The following is a 23495-nucleotide window of genomic DNA, read 5'->3' on the forward strand; positions in this document are numbered from 1 at the left end:
GGGTGTTTAAATGCATCCAAATAAAATTGTATTTCACTAGGGGTCAGTAGATCCTGAACAGAAGTTACACAAAGTAGGGTGGTAACATTTATAAAGCAAAGCTGTGCATATCAACTTGGAAGCATATCAACAGTGCAATCCTATACCGTAAATGTCTAATCATCAGTAAGCCCCATTGAGCTCAATGACTCTTATTCCCATGTAACTGTGTATAAATTACATCCTTCATTGATAGAGGTGCTCATAGTCAATGAAATAGCCATTCTAGAAATGGTTCAGACTGGGCTGAAAGGGGCAGCATTTCCCCTGAAAACACAAGCTAGTTGTTTGGGAGTTTAGATGAGATACTGTTTAGTAAGAAGCCAATGAGTAATGCAATTATGGCTGCTATGCTGAAACTTTTAACAGCTGCATTCCTCCCCTCCATATCTACCTATTAATCATTATTCAAGCTGCACTGCAGATGGCCTATGCACCTTTGAAGATGAAGTGTAAATAGGAATTATTATTTTTTTCCAAATCCCAGGTTTATAATTTATTTATCGTTTTGTACACACTGTATCTCACATCAGTGCACCTTGATTCTAAGTTTAGAAATCAATTCCTGCCCTTAATTCGATCAGTCTAAGATGTCTGCCTAGAAAGCAATTTGTCAACAGTAGATTTATTGCTCAATATTGATATCAGCCCACAGCTAAGAGTTGCAGATCTATATAACCGAGCACATCAAACAGTTCTCCTTTATAACATACAACCAGGTGACTCTCATAAGTGAGCATGCAGTATTACAATGGTGTCTGCTTATTCTTTTTAAAAATTAAAAAAATCCAGTCCGTTTTTTTAAGAAAAGCTTTGAATATCATGAACATGAAGAAATCTATCACAAACTCAGTTGTAAACAGGCCTAAAACAGGCATGGCCAAACTTGGTCCTCCAGATGTTTTGGGACTACAATTCCCATCAGCCCTGACAACTGGCCCTGTAAGCTATGGATGATGGGAGTTGTAGTCCATGCCCCATCTATATTTTCGAAAAATTAAAACCTGAGTTTGAATGGAAGTGCCTTTTCTATTTACTATATAATCATTCTGTACAACCAGTGGAAAGTACAAGCATCCTATAGCATTATACCCTTTTTAAAAAGGGAGGGGATCACTTATTTTCCTTTCCTCTTTTTTGAAAGAAACAACAAGGTTCAATTTACTTCACAGATCCATCACTGTAATGTTACCTGAAAGGAACAATCCCCTGGGCATTTGACCAGATCTTACCATATTTTTGGTCACTGTTTTCTTCATGCTGCATGAAATATTAAACCTAAGAAAAGAAACAAGTGCCAGACACATTTAAGAGAACTATAGGCTTTCAAAGTTAGTCTGAGTAAAAATAGCTACTAATATGTTTTAAGGGGGGGTACACAAAATCGGGCTCCAATTGGCCAGAAATCTGTGCCTTAAAATTTCTGTCTCCTAACCCAAGATTTATGGGGGATTTGTTAACTATTATGAAGGCAAATTTTAATTACAAGTAGCATTGTTCTGTTATACACCTGAACATTCACAATTACCGTACTTTTCCATGTATAAGACAAGATTTTTTTACTTTAAAATAAGGTTTAAAATCTGAGGGCATCTTATACACGGATAGTGCATATGCCCGTTTTCTAAATTTGGGATCCCCAATAGTAGGGGGCGTCTTATACATGGGGGCGTCTTATACACGAAAAAATACGGTAAGTTCTGAATAAATTCTGGGGTGGTGGCTATCCAATACCAGTGTCTTTTTGCTATTTAGTTTGTCAACAGGTTACAAGATCTCTTCCTGTGTGTTACCTCCATGAGTTGTATTCAGTTATATTATCCAAAAATAAAAGTGTGGTTTCATTGGTATTTCAAGCAGCTTCTGAAGAGACCAGGAATACAAAATATACTTACTGTAAAAGGTAGTGTTAAATGAAGGTTTGTATTTGCAACTATGCCATGGTATTATTACCATAGTTAACAATGTTAAGGCATTTTATTGTGTAGCATTTATTTTTACCCAATGGTCGGATTCCCAAAAACAAACAATTCTACAGAAATTAACTTCCAGAGCTTCTGACAACTTTCAGGCATCTTTCGATGCTGTTATTAAGGACAACTTGATGCCATCTGTAGTCTAACCAATATGCCAAAAAGTCACACTCAAAAGATGAATGGTTCACTTTCTGATAGCAACATCCTATATTGGGACATATGGTTGAGAACAGCACAGAAGGCAATTTCAACAGATATTGAAAACAACTGTTCAAACTACAACCCATCATTTCCCACAATTCGCTATAGAATATAATTTGAATAAAATCATGCTAGCAGTAGGAGGGGGAAATCATATCTAAGCAGCACCATAGATTGGATGGTGCTGTTCTTCCCCTGTTTTATGAGGAAGAAACCAAGTCAGGAAATTCATAACAGAGAAATAATGTCTGTGCTAGGGTTCTGATTGATGTTTTGGCTTCATTTGTATTTTATTTAGAAGACATACTTCAGGTCACACTCTCAAGGGCTTGTAACAGGTTACATACACACTGATTTACAAATGTATTGAAAATCAAAAAGGAGAGGCTGATTCACAATACAAATGTTCCACAGTACCTGTGCAGGGGGAGGATATATTAACAGCAATGAAAAAGCCTTCCCAAGGAGACACATCCTTGTCAAAACATTGCTTAGCCCAAATTCCTCCTTGATTAATGTATTCCGTCCTTTAATTTCCAAATTCTAATAGTCTCTTCATTTCAATCCTCAGAAGAATGTCCTCTGGCCACTCCATTAACATCAAAACAGATACATATCCTATGTACATACTAAATTGCTTGCCAATCCATAAGGAACACCAGTGTCTATTTTAAAAGTTTTAGTTACTGAGTTTGAACTTTCCACTTAGCCAGTATTTTACAACTATTCATTTCAACAGTGAGCTACTTGTTCAGACATTTAACATATTGCAAACCTGACTTTCAATTTGTCGTCTCACCATAACGTAAGAAGGTAAAGTGTGTGCTTTTCTGTAAAGTAATGGCCTCTTTTTGCTGATCGGACTGCAATGCCAAGGAAAATATCTGTCAAGGAGTTTTAAGTTCCAAGCATAGCACTGTCATTAAAAGCAATTACCAGGCTTAATGGAACACCGGCCTTGCATAACTTTGACACCTCCCTAAAGTTATACCATCAGTCACTGCATAAAACCATTAAACTTTCTCTCATCACTTGTCCTTTCTGGTTTCAAATTTTCCATTCTTATATGACCACTCCACAGGACCATATTTCATTATCAACCACCTCACTATGCTCAACGTGTTTAAACTCAAGTGTTTTTTGCTGCTTGACTTCTATCTTCCTTCAGGTATTATATAGAAAAATAGTGGTACTTCACTGTGCAAAAACATGTGGTAATAACAATTTCAATATTATGCCACAAATGTAAGCAAGGTCAAATTCTTTTTCTAAGCGGATCCAGCCCAACAATCAGTCTGTTCCCTAAATGGTTTGAGAAGACTCTTCTAGTCAGCTCCTGGCACTTCATAGTAACTTCACACAGCGCATATTTCAGAGCTCCCTGCTATACTTTCCTTAATGCACACTCAAGAGAAATGCTGGCAATGCTACTGCCAAGGAAATAACACTTAGTCAATAACACCCATTCTAATCCTCTGGGCTCCTTTTAAGTAAAACTACTTGTGCTATCTCTTAAGCAGAATCTACAACACTACTTCAAAACATAAGTGCACCCTATAGTTTCCTTTAAATTGTCTCTTTTGACAAGCAGCTAATTAAATTAAGTCTGCAATTCTATCCATACTTACCGGGGAGTAAGTACCATTGAACTCACTGGGGATTATTTCGGATAAGACACAGAATCATAGAATTGTAAGTTGGAAGGGACCACAAGGGCCATCTCTAGACCAACCCCCTGCAGTGCAGGAATCTTTCACCCCATGTGGGGCTTGATCCCACGTGTATAGGGTTGCTCAAAATCAGCCTTCGCAATCCGGTACTCTCCATAAATACGCATAAACACCAGCTATACATTTTGTCATGTTTACAGTGAAGCCATGAAGAAGTCTCAGTTTTGCTACATAATAAGCTGTGTTCTCTTTTGTGTGTTCAATGCTCTCACTTTGCATGGTAATATCAGTCTACTAATTTTACATTTTGAAGTTTCTGTCAGCACCCTGTCTTTTTCTTCTTCTTCTTTTTTCTTTTTAAAAAATTTATTTCCTTGCGTATTACATACAAAAAAGGGAACAATACTGAAAAGGGGGTACAACTTAAGAGGGGAGGGAAAATGAAAGAAAATGAAATTTAGACAATTTGTTATTAAAATAAAAATTATGACAAAAATTTATGGTTACAATTTCATGTTACAATAAAAGTAAAAAATCTCATTATCTTTGTCAGCACCCTGTCTTTAGGGGCTACTCACTGTTATGATTCCTGCCTCTAAGATGGTTGATTAATGTCACTACTAAGGCACACAAAATCCCTTAATCTGAATACAAGAACTATATGCAAGACAGGCAAAAATCACTCATGTAGAGTACAAGCGTTTCTCATTAAATTGGTCATTTACAATGACAGTTGAAAGACATATGGCAACGCTAAACCACTGATGCCCTGCCTGTCATTGATGCTGGTTCCTGCTCCCCCATTATCACTGAGTGGAAAAACCTGAAAATCACGAAGCTCTAAAATGTATAATTATTACTAGGGGATAAGAAGCAGCAAACTATTAGCTGCCAGGTATCATGAACACCAAACAAAAAGTTCCCTTAGCAAGAACTTCATATGATTTTTAAAAAAACTATCACACATTTTTTCTGGGTGCAATCTGGATTTCAAGAGCATAAAGGTGAGAAGTCACTTATCTACTTACTTGGAAGTGTCAGAAAATTACAGCCAAAAATAATTTTCAGGATGTCTTTAAATATCTAAAATTCTGCAGGATTTAAAAAGAAAAATGGAAATATAGTACTAGTGCGTAGGCACAGTGGAATATCAGTTTTAAGTTGCCTCATCCCTAGAGTTGGCATGGCACAAAGGAGAAAAATCCCATCGAACTAATTAGTACACAGCTTCATTCAAATGGGTCCCAGTATCAATAGTACCAAGAGGAAACAAAGTGGCTGGGAGCCACAAGTCTCTAAAATAGAAACCAGGGCTTACTGCTGTTACTAATTTCATGTGGCAGTTGGCAGGACTGGGAATCCGATACTAGCCTCCAATATTTGTTCCTACATTTTTTTTCTTTCAATCAAATCTAGTTATTTCCCATCTTGGAAAGATCAGTCCCAAGTGTCAGTCCTGAAACCACACTGCTGTTTTATATTCCCTGGTGGCTCTTGTCTTGACTATAATGCTAGTATTCTTCCCACAGTTGACTTCACTATTCCGTAAGCACATGTCAAACAATTTTGCCACACTGGGGAGGCCACAATTCTCACAAGTCATGTTTACTTTATTCTAAACATAGGCTTGGGTCCATAGGTGCCCTTCTGCTAGCAAAGAGCCACCATCTACTCATGAAGGATAAGGCTATTGACTGCTACCAACCATGATGGCTATGTTCTACCTGCCCCAGATGCTGGCAATCACAAGTGGGAAAAGTACTGTTGCATTTGAGAGAACAGGATGTTGGACTAGATGGGAATTAGGCTTGATCCAGCAAGACTCTTTTTTTGCTCTTGTGGAAAGTCTGTTTCTGATCTATCGGAAGAGCGAGGCATGAGAACAGTGACCCCAAACACACTGTACATGCTCTTTTGCAAAACTTTTTATAGCCCCTTTCAGTTTATATCTATGGTCTGGCTCTCCCTTTGTTTAGCGTTCCTCAAAAGGTAATGAAAACCCCAATACTTTGGCATGCCAGCTGAAAAGGTGTTCAACCAGCTTCTGCTACTATTCACAGAACACAGCCAATACATTCCCGTCCACCCACTTCCACTCACAGTTCTTTGAATCCGTACCAATATGAAATTACCTATATTAAAAATTAGAAAACATCTGCAATGAATAAATGAAAGCAGAGTTTGGAAAGATGTGGCTTGTTAAACAAGATGTTGCACAGATTGCAGCAAAAATCTCAACTTTGATGGAATTAATAAGCTCTCTCTCACACATCCGTCCTCCAACTCTCAACTGGTATGTTATATTGGCACAAGAAAAAGCATGCCAGAAGATGTAAGTCTATGCTAGGATATTTTCAAGAAGCACAAAACAGACTTACTTCCTTTTGCAGCAAACACATGAAAGATGTTGTGCAATTAAGCCCTCTTCAGTCATTCAGTCTGAATGAATAAAGGGGAAGTGGGGAAGTGAAGGCCCCTCAATGATGCTGTATGAACCAGATAAATTCCCCAGTCAACGTGCAACTAGCATTATTCTGAAAGGGCTGCCTTACTTGCACATAACACTTCCAACACAGGGGTGGAATTAACCCTGATCACACATTAGTCGAGGACTGCTCCCAGCACGCACAGCATCTTCAAAGGGTCAGGCTTTGCCCCATACATTCCCACTTGCCCCTTTGCATGCTCAGACTGAATATAAGTGACCAATGCATATCAGCTCTGTAGTTAGTGAGTAGCAGTCTGTGTTACAGCCTGAATTGCTGCAGCAACAGAAATACTTTCTACCTTGATATATCTGTATCTGTATCTGCAAAGTCTACAAACTGTATTACTGAAGCCTGATCTTCTGCAGCAGTAAATTATTTTGGACCTTCAGTTGCCTCTGTGTGGTGACTGAATCTGGGGGCAACTTCTGCGGCGTGGGTATCTCACCTCAGAATCCCAACATAGCTTTCACCCAAAATCCATTTGGATGACCAATGCTGCTATAATATATGCCAGGTACACCTCTCCAAACTTTGTAGGGTCCATGTTATTTTTTATATATTTGCATTAGGGCAATCAACAGATCAGAAGGCAGGCAATTATAACCACAGAAATAGCCACTTAATACACCATCCTTGCCAACTATGAAGTGGCACCTCCTCCCATTGGTTTCCCCCATGCAGCCGTGTTAACCGGGACACTGCTGCAATCAGTGTGAGAACACCGCAGTCAGTTGTGCTTCCACGTTAGGTAAGAGAGTGAAGGAAAAACCCTAGCTTCCTTTACTTTTCCATACAGAGGAATCAGCAGTGGTATCCATCAAGGGCACTGTAAACTACAGTGTTAACGTGGACGTGACACATCTCGCCTAAAGCATCGCTGCTAGTACTACCACTGTGGACTCTGTTTGTGGTGTATAAGTGGGGTAGAGGCCCCTTCTCCTCCTTGTCCATGTGGCACCAGCAGCTTCACCCAAGTTTCCAGAAAAGCAAGCCTAGAATTGCTTCTATGTCTTGGTCAGTGGAATTCATCTAGTTATGACCCCCTTTTATGCAATCATCATGCTACAATGTCTCTGGACATTAGTGCAGACATTTGTGTCAGGACATGGATGTCCAACGATATGTGTGCCATCGCCAGCAGTGTGACCTCCTAGTCATCACAAGAATGAAGGTGCATTATGCTGAACTGAACCAGGTGTGGATACGGAAATGATGAGTGTGATTCAGTAAGGCACGAGTGGAGAATCTCAGAACCAGAGGCCAAATGTAGTGTTCTATGTCTCTCTATCTGGCCTTTGTGATTCTCTTCAGGCGACACCCACTCACCCCACCTACTTCATACCCTCCTTGTGTATGGTTTACTTGACTTGAATTGTGCTAATTCCTCTCAGATGCTTCTGTGGGGCATAGAAAGTGCATGTGTGAGTGCAGAAACTAGTCTACTTCCCCTCCTTTTTCCACTTTTTGCCTCTGGTTTTGCTCATTACTGGCTTGTGGCCCCAGAAACCTGCCCAGAGAGGAATGAAGCCCTCTATCTGGAAAATGTTTCTCACCCCACTCAAGGGGTAATATATATTCATACTCATATATTCATAATCAGGACATAATTGTCCTGAACAGTAGCAGGAGGTAAAGATGAAGAACAAAACAGTACTGCTGTTTTGAAAATGACAACAGAAGCCATGTATGCAGATCTCCCCTTCCATTTTTTCTGGATCAGAGCTCCTCTGAGTTTAATGCTGAATGTTCTGCAAGACAGTCACCAATGACTATATTTTCATTCCCTGAAAAGACAGGTGTGTGACATTTTCCATTTCAGTAAACTGTTACATGAAATGTAACATGCTCTGCAAAAAGCAAGCCTACACAGCAGAATGAATTGAGAACTTTGAGGGGAAGGTCATCAGCTAGAGTAATTTAGCATAGCCTCGGTGATTTCAGGGAAACTTCAAATTTATGCCAGTTCAGATTTGGCTCATAAACTGAAGAGAAGTTCCCATAGGAGCTTTTTTCAAGGATCATAAGCATCCACTATACTGTCAAATACGTTCAAGCCACACCAAGGTAAAGCCAAGCTTGAGGAACCAAATGTTGTTCTGAGCACTCACCTGATCATATTTTTTGATATCTACACAAAATAAGGACTCTCGCTAGCTTGCTCTGTGGCATGAAGAACTCATTTGATGGAGCTTATGGAAGAGTCTGGGATAGATACAAAGGTATTCACTAATGGAAAGCACATTGTGCTCACATAAAGGCTGTATACGACCAAGCAGAAGAGTGTTATGTAAGAAAAATGAGCCTAAATTCCAAAGAAGTTCTTCCATTTTTGCAAACTCTCACATAAGATTTTGCAGATGTTCATTCTCAAGGCCTTTTTATGGTCCTTTAAACTTTATATTGTAATTTTCTTTTCCATCATTTTTGTCATATGATAGCAAAAGTCCTAATACATTTGTGCGCTACAATGCAAAGCATGAGTTCACTTGAGCAAGAGTTCAACAGAACTCTTACTGTCTGTAATATGCTCATAAGCTGATTTACGTTTTTCTCCCCCAAATGTGGTTTTATTATTGCCAGTGGTCCCTTTGGGGAGAAAAGGCAGGTTATAAATTTGAAGGAACAAATCAATAAATCTCATAAAAACTCCCCTGCATACTCCCTTTACAGTAAAAGTAATTATGATAGTTTCCAATTAAGAGCATTTATTTGTTGCTAAAGTAAAAAAATTAATGAGGTATGGCTAACCGGATTTCAAAACTTCCTGAAAGAACAGAGAGAAAGGCTCAGGACCGCAATACGTCAAGAACTACCTCTTTCCAGATGAACCTGTGCGGACTCTCAGATTATCCTCTGGAGGCCCTTCTTTGTGTGCCTCCTCCACGAGAGGTCCAGAGGGTGGCAAGATGAGAACAGGCCTTTTCTACAGTGGCTCCTTGTTTGTAGAATGTTCCCCACAAGGAGGATTGACTGGCGCCTTCATTATACATCTTTGTTCTTAATTTTATTGTGCATCTTGTGTTTTTTATATTAAAATTTTATGTTTTGGACCACCCTGAGATCTACGGATATAGGAAGGTACAAAAATGTAATAAATAATAATAATTCTTAGCCTGCAGCTTTATTGTATATTAGCTATACTACATTAGCTATATATGGTTCATATAGTGTAGCATATGGGTAGGCAAACTAAGGCCCGGGGGCCGGATCCAGCCCAATCACCTTTTAAGTCCGGCCCGCAGACAGTCCGGGAATCAGCGTGTTTTTACATGAGTAGAATGTGTCCTTTTATTTTAAATGCATCTCTAGGTTATTTGTGGAGCATAGGAATTTGTTCATTATTTTTTTCAAAATCTAGTCCGGCCCCCAAGAGGTCTGAGGGACAGTGGACTGGCCCCCTGCTGAAAAAAATTGCTGTCCCCTGGTAGCAGCTACTCTTTTTTATTGCACACAACCCAATGCATGCAGCATTTGACTTAATAATGTGGCTTTAATGATAAATCTCTAAATAATTATTTATTATTTTAAAAATGAAATAATACCTATTTTAAAAAATATTGATACTTCTACAGAAGCATTAACTGTTGCTAACATAAAGCACTAGGGGTAGGGCAAGACTCCAAAGTAAGGGAACTCAAAAATAGGAGCACCCTTGCTCTAATAATTAAAACAATTTCATGCAAGCGAGCCCCTTCAAACTTAGCTGAATTCAAACTGTGGACTGTGTGCAACTCCACCATTTATAGCTGGAGTTTATGGAAAGTGCAAATGCTCCACAAAGTAGCAAGCTGGGCCAGGACTCCTAGACCAGGTCTGCTATTTGCAGCCTGACAGCATGGATGCTGACAATCAATGTTGGATTCCACAGTAATCGAATGCATTCCAGGTGTATCCCAACTAGGACTCTCTTTCGCTGTCAGTGCCCACAATCTTGGGACTACAAATCAGCCTGGTACAACCCCAGGGGTTGAAGGATGTCTCCCAGACTGCACAAGATCGGCTGTGCTTCTCAGGCTCTTTCTTTATGGATCAATATGATGGGCACTTAAAAGTGACCCAAGATCTCAGGCTGCAAACAGTAGCCAGCAACACAAAGCCAAAGACTTACAACGTCACTTGCAGTGCAAGAAACTATCTGCTTGGGGAAGGGAGCAGGAAACTGGGCTGTTTAAATGTCACATGAGGCAGCTGAAAAGTCCGTTTTCCAACTGTTCCATTGATTTATCAACTGCAGAAGTCAGTACTTGCCTCTTTCTAGAAAACTGAAAGCTCTGCCGAGCTTGGAGCTCAGCCATGGAACTCACCTGTACAAGTATATGAGCACATCACTTAGCAGTGATACAGTAGTAGATTTCAGTATAGTAACAGATACACTAAAAAGAAGGTGCCACTTAAAGTAGAATTAATAGATTTGGCACATCTGGAAGTGACACTTTGAGCAACTAAGTCTACTAAATGCATCATGCCTACTACTAGCTTTCATATTTTGAGTGCAACTATCTTCAGGATAAGAGGTAGCACCCCAAGGGTTGCAGCCAAGTGCTTCACTGCTGAGCCTGGTACCCAGTACACAAGGGAAGTACTGCACTACAATATAAATGGTTGCCGAAAAGAAATTTCTAGAACAGTGCCCCAGGAGGCCTTTTAAAAATGGTGAAATGAAGAGCCCTTTCAACTTCAAATTTCCCTTGGTGGTTTATCTGTTGCTGCATTTGCAAAACCTGTGAACTGAAAACGCTGCTGAGTTGCTGTGCATATAATTACCGACTCTCTTTCCATTCTCCTAAAATACATTTCGCACAAACAGAATTATCACTGCTTTTAAAAAAATAAATCTGTTGAGATACATCTGGGAAGTGATCTGAACATCCCTTCCGCTAAATGATTTATTGGACAGGGCAGAAGAAGTGTCAGGAGTTGACTTCATCAGATACCTCCCAAGGCCCAGATTGCAGTAGGGGGAAAATATCAAAGAGCTTTTAAGGCCAACAATTCATTATAGCAGAACTCTATGTGGAGTCCACTTCAGCTGATGTCCACAGAAGCTTACAACATAATCAATGTTACTTTTTCCAACGTTATAGTCCAACAATAGCTGTTGACGAAACTCTCATCATCCCTATGCAGGAGATGATGGGAATTTATTAAAGTTCTATAACACCCTTCATCCGAAGATCACTAGGGGCTTTACAATATAAAAACACGAACATACACGCCATAACAACAAACAAAAACAAACCCAGACACAGTTTAAAAGGTCATAGATGGTTTAATTAGCCAAAGCTAACAAAGGTGCCAGGCTTGCCTCCCTGGGGAGAGCATGCCACAAGGGGGAAGCCACCACAGAAAGAGGCCATTCTCATGTTGCCACTCTCTGGAGCTCCTGTGGAGGAGGCACATGAAGAAAGGCCTCAGATGATGATAACAGGTTCCAAGTCAGCTCATATGGTGAGAGGCCATCCTTGCGGTACTGCGGTCCTGAGCTGTTTAAGGCTTTATAGGTCAGAAACAATTTGGCTGCCAATGCCATCAGGCCAGGATTGGCATTGTGTACTCAAACCGTCTTGCCCCAGTGAGCAATCTGGCCACTGAATTCTGCACTAGCTTAAGTTTCCAATCTATCTTCAGAGGCAGCCCCCTGTATAATGCATTGCCGTGATCTAACGTAGAGCATAGAAACAGAGGATAGACTATCTCTGTCCAGATGAAGTGCAGCTGGGCCACCAGATGAAGTGGAAGGATGGAATTCCATGCCACCAAGGCCAGACTCAAGTGACAGCAATGGATACAGAAACTACATGCCTGCTCCTTCAGAGACACAACCTCCCACCCATGCCGCCTAGAAATCCACCCACTAACAGTGTCTCAGTCTTTTCTGGACCGAACTTCAGTTTGTTGGCTCTCATCCCGCCCATTACGGAGGCAAGACAACGGTCCAACGTATCCACTGCCACACTTGCTGGTGTAAAGGAGAAGCAGACCTTTGTGTCATCAACATATTGCTCACAATGTACTCCAAATCTCCAGATGACCCCACTCAGTGGTTTCATGTAGCTCTTAAACAGCATGGGAGATAAAACTGAACCCTGACAAACCCCACATTGAAGGTTTCATGGGGCTGAAAAGCATTCCCTAAGCATCACCCTCTGGAAGTGACCAACCAGGTAGGACTGAAACCACTGCAAAGCTGGTGGGGACCCCAGGCTGAAGAAGACTATGCTACAAGGACTGCTGTTTTTTCTGCAACAGGCTAACATGGTTATCCCTATGGAAATTGCTATCCAAATTTGGGGTGCAGGGGACACACGGTCAATCACTGGATCCTCCTGCTGCTGCTCCTTGCTTTTTGACTGTTTTTCTGTTCTCTGCTAATTGTTTGCAAGTTCCCCCAGTGGCATAGCGTGGGGGGTGCAGGGGGGCCAGCCGTACCGGGTGCAACATCTGGGGGTTAGGGTTAGGGGGCACAAATCCACGGGTTAGGGGGCGCAAATTACTTGCCTTGCCCCAGGTGCTGACAACCCACGCTACGCCACTGAGTTCCCCAAGTTGGTTAGGCTTGTTTGTCAACAACAAAAAACCAAATCTTTATAGAAACCGGCCCTGTCCTATGGAGCAGCCTGCCAACAGAGTTTCAGAGGGCACCTTCTGCACCAACTTTTAAATGCCCTTTCTATTCTGCCAGGCCTATGTGGGCAATTTAAGACACACACACACCCCACGATCTACTGATGTTTGTTTTAACTCTTTTGCTTAAGCTTTTTAAATTTTTTATGATTTTACTATACAGTATTTATAGTATTTTACTATACAGTATAAGGGACGCAGGTGGCACTGTGGGTTAAAGCCTCAGCGCCTAGGGCTTGCCGATCGAAAGGTCGGCGGTTCGAATCCCTGTGACGGGGTGCGCTCCCGCTGCTCGGTCCCAGCGCCTGCCAACCTAGCAGTTCGAAAGCACCTCCAGGTGCAAGTAGATAAATAGGGACCGCTTACCAGCGGGAAGGTAAACGGCGTTTCCGTGTGCGGCTCTGGCTCGCCAGAGCAGCGATGTCACGCTGGCCACGTGACCCGGACAGCGCTGGCCCCTGGCCTCTTAAGTGAGATGGGCGCACAACCCCAGAGTCTGTCAAGACTGGCCCGTACGGGCAGGGGTACCTTTACCTTTACCTTTTATACAGTATTTATATTTTTTTTATAAATGAAATAAATCAGGATTAGCAATCTCTGTGTGCCTAGTCCTTTCATTCCCCGCACTATGTGTTTATCTGGTGATGGTGTCATAGAACAACAGTTGAGAACCTCAGTCTACAGAAACTCTTTATCTTTATTGGTCCTTAATTCCTTCCAGAAGCTTTGATGAAGCTAAAGTACATTAGGGTATGAACAAAAAGTCCCACCTATAGATTAAAATAGAAACAAAAAGCAATAGTTTTATCATTTTGTTCAACGAATTTGGAAAAATAAGCAGAGTAATCTGCTTCAAGCAGTGAATGATTAACTTCAGGTGGCCTTCATTAGAAAACAATGGATTCTCTGAACATCGTTTATGTACAGCTGAAATTTTGTGTCGTCTGTTTTCTAGTTTAAACAATATATTAATAATTCCAAGTCATATGTATATAATTAATGTAATATTTTAATCACAGGATTATTCTCTTTGCCATGAGAGAAACAATGAATGGGTAGTTTGTTGTACAGGATATTTGTTTGCAGAATTCATTCTTCCACAAATGGCTTAATCGTTTAAATACTGTTACAGTCAGTTGCAGCTGACCTCACATCTTTTAGCTTGGTAACAAGACTCCCTTAGGCCAGCTTAGCAATATTATGAGAATCATAAATATTAAATTGCAGGATGTACCATTTAGGAACCCTTCAATGAGTTATACTTAAGCCAAGCATATGAATTCTGCTTACACACCAAATGCATTTAAATCTAAATGGTGTCATTGAAAGAAAATGAGAGCTGATAAGTAGTACAGAATGTTTTTTGACATGTGCATCTTTGCATATAATTGAGCTTTTCGTGTAGAAAAAAAGGACAGACCACTTCCATAGAAGAATTAACACAAAACCCATGCAAACGTCAACATTGTATATTGTAACTGGACTCCCCCCCTTTTTTTCTTTTTTTTTTGGGGGGGGGGCAACTGCAGAGGTCCTTCCCTACTCTCAAATACATGAAGAAGAATGTGTGTATCTGTCATCAAATGCTCTAATCTGTACGTGAGTTTCACATTGATTCCTATAGTGAATATTACAGGAAACCAAACAGAGGGCCTTCTCGGTAGTCACACCCACCCTGTGGAACGCACTCCCATCAGATGTCAAGGAAACAAACAACTATTTGACTTTCAGAAGACATCTGAAGGCAGCCTTGTATAGAAACATTCTTTAATGTTTGAAGTTTAACTGTGCTTAATTGTTTAATTTGTTGGAAGCCACCCAGAGTGGCTGGGGCAATCCAGTCAGATGGGTGGCATATAAATACATTATTATTATTATTATTAATGCCATTGCAAGCAATCTACACTGTATGAAATGGTCATCATCTAGGATTCCTAAGTATTAGAACTGAGTGCTGTGGGTGCTGGAAACTATTTAATGAATACTATTTAATGAAAAGTTTGACCCAGTGGTTAGAAGCCCATATCCCCACTCAGCCATGAAGCTCACTGGGTGAGCTTGTGCCAATCAACATATCTCAATCTAACCTACTTCACAGGGTTGTTGTGAGGAAAGATTGTGAAATGGTAAAACTACATGCTGAGCACCTGGGAGCAAGAGTGAGATATAAATATAATAATAAAAACACCCATGAAATTCACAACTCGGTGAACAGAGGCCTCACTTTGAAAGCAAAGCAAATCTTGCCCTTCTTAAGCTTTCACATATATTTCTGCATAGAGAGTCTGACTCCACATATCTATGTTGTCACCAAACCAGAAGGAACAGGTACAATTTCCATCAATTTATAAAGTTTTACTTATTGATTTTATCTCCATTTTCGAAACATATTTTTCCCTGAGTGGCAAACGCCCTTGGTTACCTCTAAATAATAGTATAATAGTACATTATGCATTGTGCCTACATTAAAGGTAAATTCAAGGTGAAAAGCTTAGGTACCAATTAAATTGGCAACATTTCCCCAACACAAGACAAGCTGTTTCAATCAAGATGTCAAGAAACACCTGATGGAGAATAGTTGAAAGGGTTAAAGAGAAAGTGATCATTAATTAAGCCCATTATTATGTGATACGAACATACAATATGCGCTGCTGGTTAAAACACCCCAGTTCCAATCTTATAAATTTATGCATCTAAGCAGCTTGCTGACATGCAAAGTCTTTCTAAAGGGAAATATTCATTACTGTAAACTTAACATTGCTTTATCCCAAAAAAGATGTCTAAGCAGAAAATGAAAGGGAGATGGAAAGCAGACAGTTTCACTAGACCTTTGAAATAAGGTAGTCCTCTATATCAAAACTGCCTGATCTTCAAGATATGTATTCTTACACTGTCCTTCAACATCCATCACTGGTGGAACACGGGAAATAAAGCAAAAAAGCAATGTAATAACATTAAAAGTTGTATTATATCTAAGAAGACCATCTAGCCCAATATCGTCAACAATGACTGGCTAAGAAGGGATTTTGGTTGTGGAATAAATATTTGGCCAAACTGTGTATAACTCCCAGACTTCAGTTGTGTGGTTCAGTACTCTTTGTAAACTTGCAGTGATACACTGGGCACATTTATCAAAGGCATGCCTTTCGAAAACAATACACTGTAAACATATTACTTGTGTCGTGTCGTATGTGTTGCTTAGAGAAAACCAATAAAATTAGAAACAGTATCTATGCTGTAACAAGCTCTATAACAGCTGTAGCAAGGGAAATGTGGCCTCTACTGCAAAGAGAGAAAATATAATACTAGCAAGCGAAGGATAATGGCATCCTGTATACCCAGAAGGCCTGCTGCATTGTTTGTGTCTGCTTAACTTCCCCTTTACACTCAACATAGTCTATTTTTAACTTGCTGTTGGATATGACCTTACAGCCGAGATGCTGTGGAAACGTATTTAAATGCATGATCATGCACTCCTACAGTGTTCTTCCCTGCTAGAGGATATTGACAACTAAAGGCTGGCTTTTAAAAACAAAAACGGGGGGGGGGGGGCACATTTGCATTAATCCACATAACCTCAAAGTTCAAAAGGCTTGGCATTGCTGCTAAACTCTTTAATGTGAAATTAGGACCCCAATTCTGTGTCCTTACAAGAGAGAGAGAGAGAGAGAGAGATTAAATGCTTGCTATACAGGACAAAATTAAGACAAAAACAAAAAAAAACCTCTTAATATATTTTAAAAAAACAAAAACATGACCCTGATGGATTCTATGTGTGTCTACCTTAAAAAATGGTTTGGAAGCTTCCGTTCTTGCAAAATGTGGCAGCAAGAACATTTGTAGAAGCTAGGCATTCTGATCACATTTAGGGCTGGGCAAAGCATAGTGATATACCAATATATCACAATGCCTGAAATAAGGATGGAACTATGTAGAGGTGAGCAGTAGGGCTGGGCAATATCTGGTTTTCAACATCATGATATATCACCAGATAAATAAACATTGTGATATTCTTCTTCTTTGGCGATCACTCATAGCCAAGTGATATGCTGATATATTACAATGTCTGAAATAAGGATGGAGCTATGTAGAGGCAATGGCTGGCTTCATGGTTGTTTTTTCCTGATTGTGATTTTTGCATAACACACATCCTTATTCGTGATATATTTCCAGGTCAAAAGTTATGACACCAATATCACAATATGGACTTCAAAACGGCTTAGGACAATATTATCACCCAGCCCTAATCACATTACACCATTTTCTCTGGCTGCCTATTTGTTTCCAAGCCCAATTTGACGTGCTGGCATTAACCTGTAAAACTCTAAATGTTCTAAGACCAGGCTACCTGAAAAACTACTTGAACTTGTATGAACCACCAAGGTCTCGATTTCAACATTTGAGATTCTGCTTCCTGGTCCACCTGGAGGGGCTGCTAGGCTAGCAACTACCTTTTCTGTGATGGCCCTGCATCTCTAGAATATCCTCACAGGGAAATTCATTCACTCTTCCTGCCTCCCCTCTCAGACTGGCATTTGTGAAGGCCCTAAAGACTTTTTCATTCATGTTGGCTTTTGTATGATTTACGGTTCTATATATTCATACCTGTTATATCTGCCATTGCCACTGCAATTTTAAAGTTGTTTTATTTGCTGGTGAATTGCTTTATTCATTTGTTTGCTCTTCTCATTGTTTTTGTGCAAATTATTACATTTATTTTGGACCATCATAAACTGCCTTCAAAGGACAATTTATCCTGAAAGACGGTTTTGAAATCCATCATGTAAATAAGTACAGTCATACCTCGTGTTACGTTTGCTTCACGTTGCGTCTTTTCAGGTTACGAACGCAGCAAATCTCAGAAGTGTTTACTTCTGGGTTCGACCTGCGATCTGCGTGCTTCACACATGTGCAAAAATGCTCTAACGCGTTTCACGCATGCGCAGTAGTGGCACTCTACTTACAGACTTTTTGGGGTGCGAACAGCACCCCGAAACGGATCACATTCGTAAGTAGAGGTACCACTGTAATATGTGAACATCTGGGGATGATGTTAAAGGTAAAGGTAACGGTAAAGGTACCCCTGCCCGTTTGGGCCAGTCTTGCTAGACTCTAGGGTTGTGTGCCCATTTCACTCTATAGGCCGGGGGCCAGCGCTGTCCGCAGACACTTCCGGGTCACGTGGCCAGCGTGACAAGCTGCATCTGGCGAGCCAGCGCAGCGCACGGAACACTGTTTACCTTCCCGCTGGTAAGCGGTCCCTATTTATCTACTTGCACCCGAAGGTGCTTTCGAACTGCTAGGTTGGCAGGCGCTGGGACCGAACGACGGGAGCGCACCCCGCCGCAGGGATTCGAACCGCCGACCATGTGATCAGCAAGTCCTAGGCCTGAGGTTTTACGCACAGCGCCACCTGCGTCCCTGGGAATGATGTTGGATCAGACAAAATCCTGCTCCCCACAGTGGTGAAAGATGCTTCTAGAAGGCCACAAGGAGGCAAGAGGGCAAGATTTGGGGAGTTGTTCCTCCCATCAACTGGTACTTAAGGACATACTAACTCTGAGCCTGGAGGTTGCATATAACTAACAGTATTGATACAGATGTTTCATCTATGGATTTGCTAAACCCCATTCTAAAGCCATCTGTGTTAGTAGCCATCACATCATCTTGCGGCAGCAAATTGATTATATGATGGTGTGAGGTACTCCATTTTGTCTGTCCTGAATATTCTGTCAATCAGTTTAATTGGATGACCTGAGTGCTAGTATTATGAGAGAAAGAGAAAAGAATGGATGCAGCAGGGGAGTGACAGTTGCTTTCTGTATCATAACTGTTTTGCCATCTGCTCACTGGTTTCAGGAAAAGGTGATTCAGAAGAACTGCATGGGTGCAAATCCTTACATGTTATTCGGCTGGAGAAGCCATTGTAACCATGCCAATGCATGTATCTGTAAAGGGGAATCTGTGTCTCGCTTGGTAGTCAGGCAGCACCAAGGCTTCCAATTAAAATATAGCAACAGCTGTGCTTTTCTATACTAAATGGGATATTTATGCTGGTGATTTCCCATCTTGATGCAACTTTAAGAATTCCTAAAGAGCCATATGCATCATTTTAACACAGAAGAAAGCAATTGCAGAGAAAATACTGGCAAACCCTTGAGAGAAAGATTAGGGTGGGTGTTCAGATTTGCTTAATTTATGTTTTTAAATTTTTAAATTGGTCCTTTCAAGCTACAAATTTCTTAACTTATTTCTTTCTTTTCTTTTTTGGTCTCCTATTCCTTTCTATTCCTTAGTTTGGGAAAGCTGCTTATCATAGATCAGAAGAGCACTCCAAAGGTTTACTGATGTATTTAATGCTCTTAGGATTCACTTACTCTAATCACAAACCTTAGATGATGTGGACAGTGCTGCATAATTACAACAGACAATACTTGAGACTATCAGAATGAATAAGATTATCAATGGATATTAACTATAATGGTTTCAGAGAACATTTGGTTTGAGCACCAGTTGAGTTACAAAAGAGGCTCAAACTATGAGACACTAGAAAATATCAAGGGAGACTAAATTTATTTGTAATTTTGTGTTGTAAATATAGCCTTTAAAGCATTCAGAAAACATTTAGAACCAAGAATCTGTTTCTATTTGGTCTGAGCCATTAAAAGTTCTTTATTACCCAAGCTTGCTTAATGGCACCTAGGTTGCATTCAAACATGAGATTATTGCATTAGTTTTACTGGTTACAATGCTAATGCTTCTTTCTCAATTTCAAACATTCCTTTTACACTACAGTACCTGTTGCATTACAGAACTGTGGTTTATTTTTGTTAGTAAACCACCATTTCACACTAAATTTTAAATAGCGGAAAGAACTGTATGCTGGGATACCTCCTCAAATTTCTCTTGCAGTTTTGACAATGTTCTTAAATTATTCTTTTCCCCCCTCAGTTTAACCAATTCTACTATGTCTTCATTTTGTCTACAGTATACTGAAACCCAAAGATTAATGTCTGCTATCTCTAACTAAAATAAGGTGTGCCTAGGTAGTGTGGTGGAATGAAATCAGGCGAGGAATGGGGAGGCTTAATTCAGGATAATTCCACCACAACAATTCCAATCAGTAAGCGCTGTATGTCTTTGGAAAGAGCAGCTGCTGATTACAGTCAGTCGTATTTCAAAAACAATAATGATCAGATGCAGCAGATTTAACACCAACATTTTCAGCTAATAATTTACTAAAGAGGCTATTATTTATGGATGTACTGACACTGCATGCTTTATTTCAAACCATCAATAACTTACACTACATTTCGCTGCCTAGTATTTATGACTACCAAAAAGCTGCATCCATTTGGTTTCCTCTGCAGAGAATTTTAAGCTGACTGGGCTAGTTATTAATTTACTTTGTTTCTGGGTTTTTGCTTCATTTATGTTCTATTTTTATTTTATTGTGCTTGTACGCCACTTCAGGTGCCACTTTTAATGGCAGAAAATGGGGCATAACAGTTAGGAAATAAGATACCCAAAGAATTCACAACACATTGTTGAACTTCTCAGCAGATCATAATCTTTTGGGGAGAAGTTTATTGAAATATAACATAAAGTAATGACATTCCATAAAAACGAAGCATTATCAGATTCAGGTTTCCAAAATTCCATTTATTCAGAAGGGTTCGTACAATGTTATAGTCTTTATTGTAACCTTTGATTGATGTACACCACTAGGGCATCACTTCCACCATAACCACAACTATCCTTTGAAACCAAGTGTTTGGGAAACACAGTAGTGTATAGAATCTTACCATGCACCTTAACATAAGAAAGAGATATTTATTCTGGCAAGTAACAGCAAAGGCTCAGCAGTACACCAAGGGTCCATTAGTCATTATTCCAAAGCCAAGGCATGAGATTCAGAACTGGACAGAAGCAATGAAGATGTCTCATCCATTGGCATGGCTCTCCCACCCAGCTTTTAACAACAGGCTATGACAAGTTCACTTGCAAGACTCCCTTGCCTTATGGAAATTCCATGTGTGCAGATGCACACTTTGTCTGATCCCACCTAAAAAAAGACAGCACCTGGATCTTGGGAACAAGACCCTCTGCCCCTCTGACTCCAGTTCAGCCACCACTGTCTCCTGCTCAGCTACCCACACCAGCTGGCTGCAGTCTTCTCCCTCCAAAATGAGGCTCTGGGCTATGTGAGCAGTGTATCAGGAAGAACCAGCAAGTCAGTTTCCCCCTCTGGGCACCCTGGAATCGGAAGGGGAGGAACCGCAGTTCTCCATCCCTGGGTACCAGCCTTCAACCACCACTGCATGTTCCTCCTACTTCTCCTCAACTGTCTGAGGCTTACAAATCAAGCCAGACCCTTACAGAGCCAAGGGGCCTGGGAACCTTTCAAGAAAGGTTACCCCTTTCCCATACACATGACTGGTGAGGTTTCTCTTGACATTGGGAGGAGAAAGAACCAAGAAAAATTGCTGTGCAATCCTGAATGTTATTTTTTAGGGGGAGGGAGAAAGCTTTATCCTGTAGCACGTGGAAGTCCAAAGTAGCCCATGAAGGACATGGAAGGTCAAAGGAGGCAACAAAGGGCAAAGATGGCAGATTTTCCCTCGACAGTGCTTGTGCCTGAGTGCTTTGTTTTCTTGCTCCTCCACAAAGTAATTACAGTCCCTCCAACACAAGGTCGTTGAAAATGGGTATCTGTGCATTAATCTTACTTATGAGTGGGTTTGTTGCATCCTGTTTTTGGAGCCTTATCAGACATAAGCAGCAACTATGCATATAATAAGCACATAAATAAGAATGAGCTTCACAACATTACCGCTGAAAGATCATCACCAAAAAAAAGTCATAATAGCATTATTGCAAAATGCAACAGCAAGCTGCTAATACATAAACAACCAATAAACGCTACTTGTGTACTCTGAGAATTTCTAACAGTATACATAAAAAATATACCTTTCCCAACAACCAGTTCCAATGTGGACAACTTTCAGCAGGGGAAAACCAAAGACAACTCTCATAGCTGTCTGTTCAGTGCATGCATTGATTATAAAGCTAAAAAATAAATTTTGTCATTAGAGCATGTACCATCAATTCACTTAATGTCATTGTGTCTGTTCTGCACAATTCGACATTCCATTTCTACATTGCATTAAGAGCAGGACAGTTTACATTATCTAAATGGAGGGAAGCATTGAACAGAGAAACAGTGCCACCTAATGGCTACTCACTCCATGAATAAGTCAACAACTGATTCAAGAATGTTTCAGGAATGACCAATTTTGGTCCAACTTCCACATCATACTTCTTCCTGAAATGGAGCAATGCCAACATCTACATCAAAGCAGATCAAGTATTGTGTTCCACACTAAGAGGAATCTGCTTAGGAGGCAACATATCTAAATCTTTAATCCAACCAATTCAACATATTTTTCTACCAGCTTTCACTGTGGTCTTATTATTTATATAATTATCATTATTAATGCTGCATCACTGCAGGCTGCTTACATTTGCATTTCTTATTCACAAGTAATGTATTGCCACATATACTGGCATTGTGCTTTCAAATGCATGATGATAAACGCTTTGAAGATCTGGAATTCAACAGTAATAATTGAATATGTTACCCATGCAACGAATCTGTCGTGTTCTTGTCTGCAGCCATAACTGCGTAACAGCATTTCACATGAAAACCTTTGAAGAACATTAATGGACCAAAGGAGAATGCAGATATATTGAAGTTTAGTTTAGTTACTTACACCAGTGAAACTATGTCTCCACGTTGCACTTCATAATTTCTAATACTCCAGTGGTTTAAAAGAACTACATCAGATTCCTGTCTTCCTCCAGGATTCAAAGAAGGCTGAGAAGAAGATAAAAAGAGACAGAGAGAGATGAGAGTTCTGTTGTATGAAAAGCAAAATTCAGTCAACTAAAATTAATATGTATAGTCCATGGAATATATTATCTATAAGGAGAACCACCACCCCCTGATCATCTCAGACTGCATTTTAAGATAATGTTCATTTATTTTAAAGAACACCTGGGCTACTGATGCAACCCAGTTAATAAACTTACACATGCATCTGCCTGTCATTCCTTTAAAATAGAATTTCCCAACATACCACTCTATTTCAACCCCATCAAGCTGCTCTATAAGCTCAGGCTACAAAAGAGAGTTTTGTTGCTTCACAGGGAAAACTGACAGGAAGGAAGCTGAGAAGTAACTTCTGTGCCACAGATACATCTCTCAATATCACAAAATTCACCCTTAAGGTCACGGGGAATGTTACTGCTCACCAAAGTGAAATCAAGTATAGAGAATGGAATATGCAATGAGATGTATATTGATAACATTATGCAAAGGTTGTTGAAACACCCATTATACGAAAGGGTTTCAGATGTTCTATACGATAGGTTTTGTTGATCTACGACTAACACAAAACCAATTGCAAGATGGTGCGCTTCCATAGCAAAATGCA

General features: G+C 40.2%; 1 protein-coding gene across 3 annotated transcripts in view; it reads right to left on the reverse strand.

Annotated features, from left to right (window-relative positions):
• The window catches only part of IMMP2L (inner mitochondrial membrane peptidase subunit 2), a 468990-nt gene that overhangs the window by 424402 nt on the left and 21093 nt on the right, over positions 1–23495 (reverse strand). For all 3 annotated transcript variants that reach the window (XM_079994438.1, XM_079994437.1, XM_079994439.1), the window contains exon 3: positions 22773–22876. In XM_079994438.1, coding sequence (XP_079850564.1) covers positions 22773–22876 — 104 coding nt within the window. The remainder of the gene's footprint in view (positions 1–22772; positions 22877–23495) is intronic.

This window comes from Podarcis cretensis, assembly GCF_951804945.1.
Source record: "Podarcis cretensis genome assembly, chromosome: 10".
In the NCBI taxonomy this organism is placed as follows: domain Eukaryota; kingdom Metazoa; phylum Chordata; class Lepidosauria; order Squamata; family Lacertidae; genus Podarcis; species Podarcis cretensis.